General features: G+C 31.6%; 1 protein-coding gene across 1 annotated transcript; it reads right to left on the bottom strand.

Annotated features, from left to right (window-relative positions):
- Positions 1-293: 293 nt before the first annotated feature.
- Positions 294-5166, bottom strand: LOC120078793 (chromatin remodeling protein SHL-like). Its single transcript, XM_039033111.1, has 6 exons — positions 4969-5166; positions 4764-4848; positions 4296-4641; positions 3782-3850; positions 1500-1635; positions 294-798 (listed from the first exon to the last, which is right to left on the bottom strand). The coding sequence occupies exons 2-6, from the start codon at positions 4834-4836 to the stop codon at positions 772-774; spliced, it is 651 nt and encodes a 216-aa protein (XP_038889039.1). The 5' UTR covers positions 4837-4848; positions 4969-5166; the 3' UTR covers positions 294-771.
- Positions 5167-12364: the final 7198 nt, after the last annotated feature.

Genomic DNA, 12364 nt, shown 5'->3' with positions numbered 1-12364 from the left:
ACCCACATCAATCACTCAGTTAATATAGTTGCATTTTGAAAAAATTCTTCTTTCATCCCTCGAGTTCCTAGATTCATGGTAATACATAACAACAAATAATTTATCGTGCTTACATATCCGTCATTTATAATTCAACTATCATTCCAATACTTACATATTTGATTTGATTGATGAACAAATACGCAAGCATACGATTCATGCTTTTTCAGTAATAGCAATCAAATTCCTCGGTATCATGCTAAGAATAGCTAAGATTTCTAGATGTCACATTTGATGAGAAATAAAAAGGAAAATGGGGAAATGAAAATGCAAATAAAACTTGTTATTTCTACAAGTGGGAGGTTGGGACACACTAGAGTCTCCAGTCTAATGAAGCCCAATCCAATTAACTTGCAACCAAATAATTACATGAAAATCTACTTCCTACTGCCCTTGATAGATATTTCACCTATACATCAGCATAAGCTAAGAATAATGAGAAAAATGGATTCTAGAAAAGTTAAAAGTTTAGGAGTTTTGAGGAAATGAAACAAACCCTGCAACCTTCACATAAGGAGGGGGGGTTTGGTTTGGCTTGCTCCATTTGAAATAAAATACTTCAATACATTTCAAACCAGTCTCTCTACGTGCTTCAATGAATGTTGAACACACTAGAACTAGTATTTACATTATCCTACATCTATGCACTTGTTCCAACTCATTAGAAAGTTAGAAGCTCTGATTGGTTCTTAACGACTCTAAGTCACCGTATTTTGTTTATTTACACTATTGTCACCTCCGGCGTCGTTTTGTATCCACCTGAAATTAAAACATTTCATCATGAGGACAACCATAATCCCACAGTACGAAAGTAACGGCCATTCATCCCTAACAATTAGTACACTATAATACCACGATATAAGCTTGGTAAAAACTACCAAAATGAACACCCGAACCAAGTAATCTGATTCCGATTCGTATGCAGCTAGCAACAACTAACATTCCAAGCTTTTCTTTTTTCCTTATATACCAATGAGTCAAGCTAGATTGTGTACAGTTTGACAATTCTTACAAGACAACTGCCTAACCCTAACACATTGATTGTCAAGGACACTCGTAGAATATTAAATTTTAAGTAGATGGCCGGCATAGTTTGACCTATTTTTTTAATCCACTTTATTATTTACATTACCCTTATTGACCACTGGGCAACTTAAGTTGGCTTTAGTTAAGCAAATGATTTCCTCATGTTCATTTTAACTCTTTTCCCCATAATGCTCTACCTACTCTACCGCCCAAATGAGGAAGAAATATCTAAAGATAATAATGAACTTCAACCAAAAACAAAAAATTTTATGTGCATGACATGACTTTTACCTGCTACCTTAAGGATCCATCAAACAGGAGGTAGTTTAAAATATCATAACGTAGATCGTAGAATTACCTTATGCAGTTTGACCAAAACAAAAAACCCAAACAGTTCAACAAAGAGCATTTATTTTCAGGAGCTTGACAAATACCTTTGTCTCTGCAACTTTAGACGTAGACTGTGAATTCTGCAACTTCTTTTGACCCTCTGAAGAACAACTTTCACAAAAGAAGTGGTCAAGTTTTTTAGCTTCTTCTGCAGTCATTTCTATACAAGCAGGATGAAACCTAAATCAAGAAGATCATCCGCTTTAAGATCCAGGCTTTGTGGTATAAAGCAACATTAGGCCACCGGTTCACAAAATATCTTAGCAGACATCAATTTAACAACCTCAAAAGTAAATGACTTCATAAGTGATAATAAAAAGACTTCAGTGACCAGTAAAAGATAAAATGATTATAAAATTCAAAAATACAAACTGCTTGATGGTTTTATCTTCCCATATTAGGAACCTGTTCAAACAATTCAAAATCCAGAAAGGTCATCATAAAGCTTATAGGAACACTGATTATTAACCTATTCATTGGGACTATATGCAAGCATAAAACAAGAGATTTGTGTATTATGCTTATGACACAGTCCAATGATCTATAGGAAGGCTTTGCCCACTCAAGACCAGCTCTGAAAGACAATTTTTTCTTGACAAAAAAAATATTTTAATCACATATAGGGGGGGTTGTGATTCGAACATCTAACCTTTAGGTCCATGATATAACGCCTTGACTAGCTGATCATGTCCGACAGGATTTTTTTAAAATTTTTATTATTATTGTTGTTGTTATTATTATTATTATTATTATTATTAAGTTTACTTGGGAGCTGGACTTGAACCCATAGCCTCTAAAAGAATGGAAGGGAAAGGGGAGGGAGGGGAGGGGGAACATAGATCATTTCATAGATGATATCAACTTACAAATGGGAAGGGGAGAAAAACCAGGACCCAAACCAGGGAAGATCACAAAAAAACTCTTCCAATTATTGTAAAGTTAAACTAATCTATAGCTATTGAACCAAAGGTATATTTACACCATTTCAGGGCTTCACAAAAAAAAATTGTCAATGAATTTGTCTACATGGGTTTCCTTGTCAGTTGTCACTAAAGTCCTATTGTTCCTTCCGAACCAGAGATTAAATTCCATAAGAACGATCTAGTAAGCTGGAGCTGTAGGATTTCTCTATTCCTTGTCGAAGGGATTTCCAGTAAGAAATTACAAAAAACCACATATAGATGGTTTCTAAACCTAGAAACCTGGAGAATGTCTATCAAAGGAGATTACAGAAAGAAATATAAAATATTAATTTTGAAAAAAGCTGCAAAAAGTGGTGTAGTTACAAAAAGGCTCGGTGTACAAAAATATTATTATTTATTAAAATTAATTAATTATTTATTTTTTTTAAAAAAAAAAAAAAAAATCTCTCCAATTGAAGGTTCTAATTAAAATAAGATTTAAATGAAACATATATCATTTAAATTTCAAATATCCTTTTTCAATATAAATAAGCTCAATATGCTTCTTGGTGGTGTCATAGTTTCAATGATTTATTTTCTAATTATCCTCTTTTTTTAACCTCTTGGATTGGAAGCCTTCTTTGTAAGTAGTTCTCTTGGGTGGGGCTTCTCTCTCCCCCCAGCCCTTGGGATGTTTTATGCCTTCTTTTGGTGAAAATACATCCCTATTGTTTCTATTGTATATATATATATATATATAAGCTCAGGAAGCTTATTGTTTGCACTCAAACACATTTCTTATTTCAAATTAAAATTTATAATACCATGTTTTTTTTTTCTTTCAACTAAATAAGATTATTGGTGCTTCAGAATTCAATCTACCAGTTTCCGTCAAGAATGCAGAGTCATAACTAACCGTGTATTTTATGTTTGGTTTTAATGTCTTCTTCATTATAGAACATGTTTTTTTCTTACGTGAAGTGTCTATCTTCACTCCAGGTAACATCTTATGCGCACCTCCCGACTATTAGAAAACAAAAAGCTCAACACTTCAGAGTACATCCAGCATTATGGAAACATTACATTGAATCAAGTATGTTTTAGCTAATCTCCTATTTATTGTTTTCCTAAACTTCATTTTCTCCATTCGTTACTCCATCACTGGAACAAAAATATAACAAGCTGAAAGTACCACAAATCTAGGGTAATAGCTGATAATGTATATACAAGTACCCAAAAACCAAGATAGAGTTCGTATTACATTGGTGGTTAATTTTTTCATGAATTTGTTTTAACTGTAATTGTGTTTCGAATAGGCCCTGAATATAGAAGGAACATGCGCACACCACTGTAAACAATAAATACCTTCATAGCATGTGTTAAGCTGCAAATGAAATCAATAGCATCATAACCACCCAGCTTACCAATCACTGCAGCTCTCGCACTGAACCATTAGGTCATCGGGATTATAAGGCATCTCACACTTGCAATACCTGCAACATAAAATAAAGTGAAATTTGGCACCGGGAGAATCAGGTAAAGCTATGCAAAAAGGAGATTGATGAGTTAAAATGACTAATGTGAGATATAACAATATACATGATACAGTAGAAAAGAATGAAATCCTGATCAAAATTCAATCTTCAAATAAGAAATGTCATGCATAAACTGAAAAGGCAATAAGAACATCAATTCAAAGAGATTTTGGTACTTCAATTTAAGAACTGCATAAGAGTTATAAACAGAAAACCATGAAAATCAACGCTGGAACCACAATGCTGCTAAACTAGTAATAATACCCACTATGAAAATCTGCAGAAACCAATTTCTTCCCACGTCAAGTCAAGTCAGAAAGATCACATTTCAGGAGTACATAATGCCAAAAACATGAACAGAATATCTAATCAGCAGTGCAATACAATTACTAAAAACACTCACACAGCCACTCGATCGGGACTGAAAGCTCCAGTAGTAGAATTATAGTCGAAACGACAAAAATAATCATCATTTCCAACAGCATCAAGCTTGGTATAATTCTTAAACGTATGCACCGTACACTTGCCCTCGATGGTGTCAGCGCTCTGAACGTCATAATGGTCGGAAAGAAACAGCTCCTTCGAGCCATGAAACTGTCTCCGACCGCCAATTGATTCCTCCGGTCGGTAATACCAGCGAACATGGACCTTCACATTCGCCCCACGAGAATCAGCCTCAATCTTCTCAACCTTAGCAACATACGACGGTTTCGAGGGCTCGGAGGGCCTCATAAGCACGCAATCGCCGGCTAAGAAGAACAAAAGCCCGAAAAATTCCAGAAGATCAGAAACGGACAGAAAATGGAACCATGTGAAAGATTCAAATAAAAAAGGAAGAGGAGAAAGAAGAAGAGGGAGCGTATTGTATTACCTTTAATGGTTTTGTTGATGCGTTTGACAGTGTAAGAATCTAGGGTTTGCCTCGGAGCCTTGGGTTTGGCCATCAAAAGGGAGCCCTGGAATTAGAAGAGAAGAGGCGAAATGGAGCGAAGTTTCATAGAAATTAATGGAAAGAAGAAGTACAAAGGATAAGGAGAAGAGTGAATTTGGCCGGAGAAGTAGTCGCCGGAGTTTACCTGCAGGGTGGTCGGTGGAAGTGAAAAGGGGAAAATGTCCGGCGGAGGAGTGGATTTGGTTGTCACGTGGCGGCATATGCCAAAGCCCCAATATTACTTCGCGACGGTGGAGCAAATGAGGGCAGATTTTCGTAACAGTGATTGGTGAAGGATTTTTTTTTTTTTTTTTTTTACTTTTTATTCTTTTTTTCTTACTTATTAAAGCTATACTTGGTCGTTAGTTGGTCTACATCTACATTTTGTGGTCCGGCCACGATACCAAAGTTGAAGATATCTTGAAAGTCGAAATCTCAATTTTACGGTAGATAGAAATATAGATAAAATTTTGTTTGTCGATAAATATTGTTTAGAATAAAATCAAAATATTTGAATTAGTAAATAAAAATTTCATGTTTTTTAAACAAAGTTAAAATGTTTATTGTATATTTTGAAACAGATCACAAATGAAACTACATTAATGAGTATAATCTGATGCCAATTTGGCTATCTGAATCCGATACATAATTGAACACTGGTTAAGTAGAGAAATTACAAAATCAACAAGAAGACAATTTGGTATATCCTTTACAGGCAAGTGCATCCGTCGTCCTATTCCATAGACGTGGAACAAAACTAAAAACTACCTGACGAAAGACAAATCAACCACTAGTCTAGACAAATCAAACAAAATGACACTAGCTAAATGTCCTAAGAAGGAAGCTAGTCTATGACCTCCAAGCACGATCACGGCCTCTGCGCCAAAAGGAGAGACAAAGGGAGCTTCTAAAAATCAAACAAAGCCAGTTTCACATCTTGAAATTGCCTCTCCAAAACGGCATGAGGCATCAACATAATGCCATGAAAGTTCCAGGTCTACCAAACGGGGAGGGGGAGAGGGAGACATGCGAAGGTAGGATGCTGGATAATCAACCCTAGACTATTGGGACAAAAATTCAATACTTTAGTTATAACAAATAGGAATAGGAGTGGAAGGTTGATTCTTAACCACCTTCTTCCGGTCTTCCCAAATAGCCTAAGCTCACACATAGGAAAAGAGTACTAGTCATCAAGAATTTCCATAAACACATCATCTCACCCTTTCCTATCAAACCTTGGAGGAGTCGATATTACTCCACTTGGGAGCAAATCTCCGAAATAGCTTTAGCTCGAGAACAATCTAACAACACATGCTTAATTTGACTAATAGGCATACCTACATGAAGGACACCAAGGCAGCACATCCAAGTAACGACAATGCAGAATTAAACAAATACAATATTTTGTTATTTATATCATATTTGCATTAGTAACATTTGGTTTATAATTGTGTTTTGTGAATTTTTATAAGATATAATAAAATCGTTGATTTACCGATAGAAGCTTAGCTCAACTGCATCTATGTGTGCAAAAGATCAAGACGTCCATGGTTCAAATCTCTCACTCCCATTTGTACTAAAAAAATAAATAAAATAAAAATATCGATTCATTCTTTTTAGAAACGTGGAAAATACCAATTGAAATATTGGAATGTTGATAATAATTTAATACTATACGCATAGAAACAGAAAAGACCAAGTAAAAGAGAGTATACATTGATCGGTGGTGTTTTTTTTCTTTTTGCTTAAGTGAATTTAACTCAGTGGTAATTGATATGACTTTCTTCCTCGAGATTGAAAGTTTAATCCCCAACCTACAATTGTTATACTAAAATAAATGTTTTTTTTCATTCTTATATTGTGAGGAGTGTTTGTTAAAATTAATTTGTCAGAAAAACAAAAATGGTGCATACACAGTTGGTTTTAAAATCTAGATCTTAAACATTAATAATTATCCCTCGTCTTAATATACCTTTAATTGCCAATAGTTGCTCTTAAATGATGGTTAAGTGGCCATCAATTCATTAAGTTGCACTAAAATAGATTTTGCAGGAGAAGAAAAAGAGATACAATAGTCTTCATTTCTATGAGTAGAAAATTAAAAATAAAATTATTATCAAAGTAACACTTAAATATATTTACTTGTAAAAAAGCACTTGGTGTTTAATTGTTTCAGAAATTTTGCCAATGTATTTTCATATATACATATATTTTGTTTGGGTATTTCTAAATTCATTGAATAATAAAACCTATTTGAAATGAATTTTTTTAGTATCTCTTATACAGGTGTGATTTCCATACATAAAAGATGAATTGTAAAAATCTAATTTAATTAATTAATATAAATTAATCATTACCATTAATTTTAATTAATTATTAAATATTAAATATAAATATATTATTTAGACTCCAACTAATATATTTACTATGAATATTTTATATTATCTTAACTATTTAATATAAAATTATATTATTAATGATTAAAATTCTTTTTAATTTAATTAGTTAGTTTAATTATTGTTAAGGTAAATATTTATTTATTTTATTTTAGGTGATCAAATAATTAATTAGCGTAACAATATATTAGATAATACTAAATTTAATTTATAACTATGTTAATTTTTTTTTTACATTTAATTAAGTAATTATTTAATTTTAGTTTGTATATACAAAGTTGATAAAACAAATATGTGTCATAAATATTTAGTTTCTAAACATTAATTGTCTTATATATTCAAACACATATGCTAATACCCATATATTTAAATTCTAAAAAGTAGATCTTTAAATTTCATATATTTAACATCAAGATCTAAAAAAAAAAAAAAAATGTGATCCGAATGGACCGTTGAATAACAAATTTAGAACATTCTCTCACAATGAACTTCCTCCATTGAAGTTAGCTTGAATCCTAGTCCATTAATCAAGAGAGAACAATTATAAAGAATTAGATATCTTATCAAAAATCGAATAAGTTAGGTCTTAGATAATAGTTTGGAAAATTTTTACACATACAAAATTTGTCAAACTATTTATAGAAATTAAAAAAAAAAAAAAAAACATTGATAGATATTGATAAACTTCTATCAATATCTATATGTGATAAACTTCTATAATTTCTATTATTGATAAATACTAATAGACTTTTATCAGGCTCTATCAAAGAAGGTTAAAATTTTGCTATTTTGTGTAAATAGTTTTTCTTATTTTTTTTATTTTTAAAAATCTCCTTTGTTCTTAACTTTATATCTTATAAAAAATGTAAAATTTGAAAAATATTCCATCTCTCATTTATTTACTTAGGGTTTTTTTTTTTTACTTTACTTTTTATAACACAAATTAATGATAATTAACAAAATTTACTTTTTTTTAATTTTCGAATTTTAAATAGGTTTTCAAAATTGAGAAAAAAGATATAGTTAGGATACAAAGAAATTATTAATTATTGAACCTAATGCTTGAAAGAAAAAACCATATCAATAGATTCTTAAGTATTTACTTACAAATTTCTCAACTTAATCTATCATCATATTCTACTTGTTAATGATTAAACAAGACATGGTTTATGTAAAGAACCTACACCATATGGAGCTAATTAAGTGAGATATTTGATTTTGATTCATCAAAGATTATGATCTTAATATTTTGTTTAAGTTGTTTGATGATTTATTTGATATTTCAATTTTGAAGATTGAAAGATTGAATTTATAAAAGTAATTTTTTAAGAACTACCTGCCGAATTTTGGAAAGTAGAAATATTTTTAAAAATTAATTTTAAGAACTATTTTAAAAAATTAGTTTTAAGAACTTCTTATTTTTGAAATTTGGTTAAGAGTTCAATAGTGTATTTGGAATAATTTTTTAGGATTTAATTTAAAAAAATAAATCAACAATCAATCAAAATAGTTTTTCAAGTGTATTTTAATCAGTTTTTATCAACATTGTTTAAATAAAAATGATTTTTAAAAAATATTTTTTCTCAAATCAATTCAAATAACTCCAAATAATATTAACTCAAGGGTTATAAGAAATTGGAAAAAAAAAAAAAAGTACAATTCTCAATAACTAAACCAAAAATCTAATAGTCTTCCAACAATCTTGACTTTTGGTTATTCTTTTTTTTTTTTTTCCTTTGAAAAGAAATTTTAGATGAAATAATTTTAATCTGATAATTACTAAAGAAATGGTAAATATGATATTATTAAACATTTTATGGCCTTATGAGTAAATAATTGTTCTATCTTTTTCTAAAAAAAAATTGTTCTAAGAACATAATCTCATTTGTCTAAGTGGAGAAACTGGAACTTCTCACAATTTAACTATGCTCAACTCTCCCAGAAAGAAGAACAACAATCAATTTCTTAAATTACAGAAGTTCTTGTTTATATAATAAATAAAAAGGTTGTTGTTTTCAAATATACGAAAATGAGTTAACTTATTTACAATTTGAAAATATTTTTACCAACTTTATCATTTAAAACAATTATCTTAAGTAAAATTAAGCTAATTCTTTTTCCTTTCTCTTTTTTTAGGCAAACCCGACACTACAATTACAACAAAACCTCCTCAACATAGATGATGGGAAGAAGACTTTAAAAAAAAATCTTTCTAGATCACTTCACAACCTTGAGAGAATGCTGAAGTGGCCAAGACATGGATCCCTTTGTTCTCTTTATGGGGAACATATATAATGTTAGATACAAATGTGGAATAGTTGTTGTGCCGTGGAAGAACCACTACCTGAAAGCTATTATGGCACGATCTTGGTACTAATCACTGTGTCGGTTGCTCCCCAAGATTAACACAACTTCCAATCTCAGGCGTGCACTCGCCGGAAGATAGATTGGAATCAATGAAAATTATGCTTAAAAAACAGTAGATCTAGAGGAAAAACATATGAATAGGAAAGACAAAATTGCTTTATATCTTTCTTTTCAAAACTAAGAGCTATTTAAAGGAAAGGTAAGATCGGTTTCTAAAAACAAAAAAAACCATTTTGAAATTAATTTTAAAAACGATTTTAGGATTAATTGAAATTAATCACCAACAATTAATTTGTGTTTTTTCTTTTTCTATGTTAGCCATTCTCAATAATCCCCCATGAATGACCGGTATAGCAAACAAAACAAAACAAAAAAAAACATTTTATAAAACCTATTTTCTACGCAAAGTTAGAAGACCTAAACATCAATATCTTAACAATTTGAATTGATGCATGGTGAAATGGGGTAACAACTTTGTTAGAGAGAGTGAGATACCTCTTGAACTTTCAATAATTCTGGTTAAGACCTCCACATACTCCTTAAATTTCCATTGGTTCCGCGATAAAAGCATGCTATTTAAGGCCATGCACATAGAATATCTGATCGACGTGAAAGCTCTAGAAAAATACCTTTAAACTTTTTAATAGAAGGTGGACACACCTTCACAACCACGTTAATTACTTTATCAAGTTTATTGCAATAGACTACTCAAAAACTGAGCTACAAAGACTTCACATCTAGTCCATACCAAAACCAACTTCATCACAATAGACCAACCAAATAAAGGGTTATGGACTATCAAATCTATTACAATAGACCACCCAAATAAAGAGTTATGGACCATTATAAGAATTTGAGTCTCATACTTGTTGAAAATTCCAGAATTATTTTATGAAAAAGTGATAGGATGACTTGTTATTCGATATACAGATGTTAAATGGAAAGCACCAACAAGGATTGTAACAACAAAAATACTAACAATAAGTAAACAAATAAAGGTACATAGAAGTTGCTAACCCAGTTCGACGATAATCCACCAACATTTGGGAGGCAGTGTGCCCAGGAAGAATAATCCACTAATATTAAAGAGTCATGCAATTACAACGTAGTACTTATCTGCAATACACGACTACTACAGTGACTCACATAGAACCTAATTCAACAATCACCTAGGCTTAGGGTTGGCAACAGGGCCGGGTCGGGGCGGGGGAGCATCCCCCGTCCCTGGCTCCGTGGGGGAAATTCTCCCCCGTCCCCGCCCCCGTCCCTGCCATTTGAAGGTGGGGACGAGGGCGGGGATTCCCCGTCGGAGGAAACGAGGTCCTACAGGGCCCGATTCCTCGTTTTCCCACGGGGATTCCCCACATTTTTGTTAATTAACATTAGATTTAAAATTAGATTTTAAATTAAAATTTGATTAGCTCACAAAAAATCCATTAAATAAGTTTATAGAATTCTTCATTTTTAATTCAAGTGATTTTATTTGAAATTTGAACTAGTGCACAACATCTATACATTCAAAATAAAAAGAATTTAAAAACTAACAAATCCATTAAATAAGTTTACAACTTAAAATTCAATAAAGCTCGTCTTCTCTCTTAAATGATGACTCTCACAATCAAATCTTTCTCCTTTCTTGGCATCATCCCATCCTTAGTTGTGAGTATTATTCATTCCTACATTTAAAATGTAATAAACAAATACCCAAAAAAAAAAAAAAAAAAAAAAGCTAGACCACAAAATAATGTTAATCTTTGAGCATACCTTAGTCACCACGCCATCTTCATTAGGATCGTCTACATCTTCTAAAACAATTGCTAAATGTTTAACCATTTCTTTTCATAAACAAACTAACCTGTCAAAACTTCAGTTGCAATCCAATTTTGAGGGTACATCAAAGCCTCTATCGTCTTCATTTGTTATGATGTGGGCTTACAATCCTACCACAGGTACTAAAAGCAGGCTCTAATACAACACTAGAGAGCAGGATGGCTAATATGTCTCTTGCAATTTCTTGTAAAATTGGATATTTGACACCATTCAATTTCCACCAACTCAAAATGTCACAATCGGATGTTCAAGGTAAGACAGGTTCATCCAAATATGCATCAAACTGTGGCTTCTGATTCATATTATTAGAATTCGATACAAACAAGTCATAATCATTAAAATCATCAAATTCTATATTCGGTGAGGTTCCATCTAAATTTCTAGCGTGATAATCATCACCTTCACCTTCATGTTTCAACTGATATTCTATTTCCAAATCTGAACAATTTTTTTTTTAATCCTTTCCACTTCAAGAAAAAAAACTATCTCCATAAATTATAGGGAAGTAAAACTCAATCAACTTCAATTTGTAACGTGGACTAAAATTGCAGCTATGACCATTACCCCATGAATTTTCTTCAAATACTTATAAAACTTTGACATCATATTTGAAGCCATGTCTCTTATCTCTTGGATGCCAGAATTAGTCTACTTAGAAATAGCCAATTTCAATTTACAAATTTTTGGGAAAAAAAAGATTAGCAGAAGGATATTTAGATCCAGAAAATATTTCAGTCACGTGATGAAATATTTTCAGTTTCTCACATATCTCTTTTACTAATATCCAATCTTGATCCAAAGGCAAACACTTGTACTTTGGTTCTCATTGTTTTAATTGATAAAAAATAGCCTTGTACTTTAATGCAGTGGCTAACATAAAATATGTAGAATTCCACCTAGTACAACAATCAAGACTCAACATCTGACCATCATAAACATTTAACTGTC

The sequence above is a fragment of the Benincasa hispida genome, chromosome 5 (assembly GCF_009727055.1).
Source record: "Benincasa hispida cultivar B227 chromosome 5, ASM972705v1, whole genome shotgun sequence".
NCBI lineage: Eukaryota > Viridiplantae > Streptophyta > Magnoliopsida > Cucurbitales > Cucurbitaceae > Benincasa > Benincasa hispida.
Note: the sequence above shows the minus strand (reverse complement) of the source record. Positions and strands in the feature narration are given on the sequence as shown.

What these genes read in the sequence shown, in the direction of transcription:
- LOC120078793 (XM_039033111.1), bottom strand. Translation starts at nt 4,836, where the DNA reads ATGGCCAAACCCAAGGCTCCGAGGCAAACCCTAGATTCTTACACTGTC. An exon ending in CATCAACAAAACCATTAAAG is followed by an intron (nt 4,642 to 4,763) that starts GTAATACAATAC and finishes TGTTCTTCTTAG; the next exon opens with CCGGCGATTGCGTGCTTATG. An exon ending in AGTCCCGATCGAGTGGCTGT is followed by an intron (nt 3,851 to 4,295) that starts GTGAGTGTTTTT and finishes TTTATGTTGCAG; the next exon opens with GTATTGCAAGTGTGAGATGC.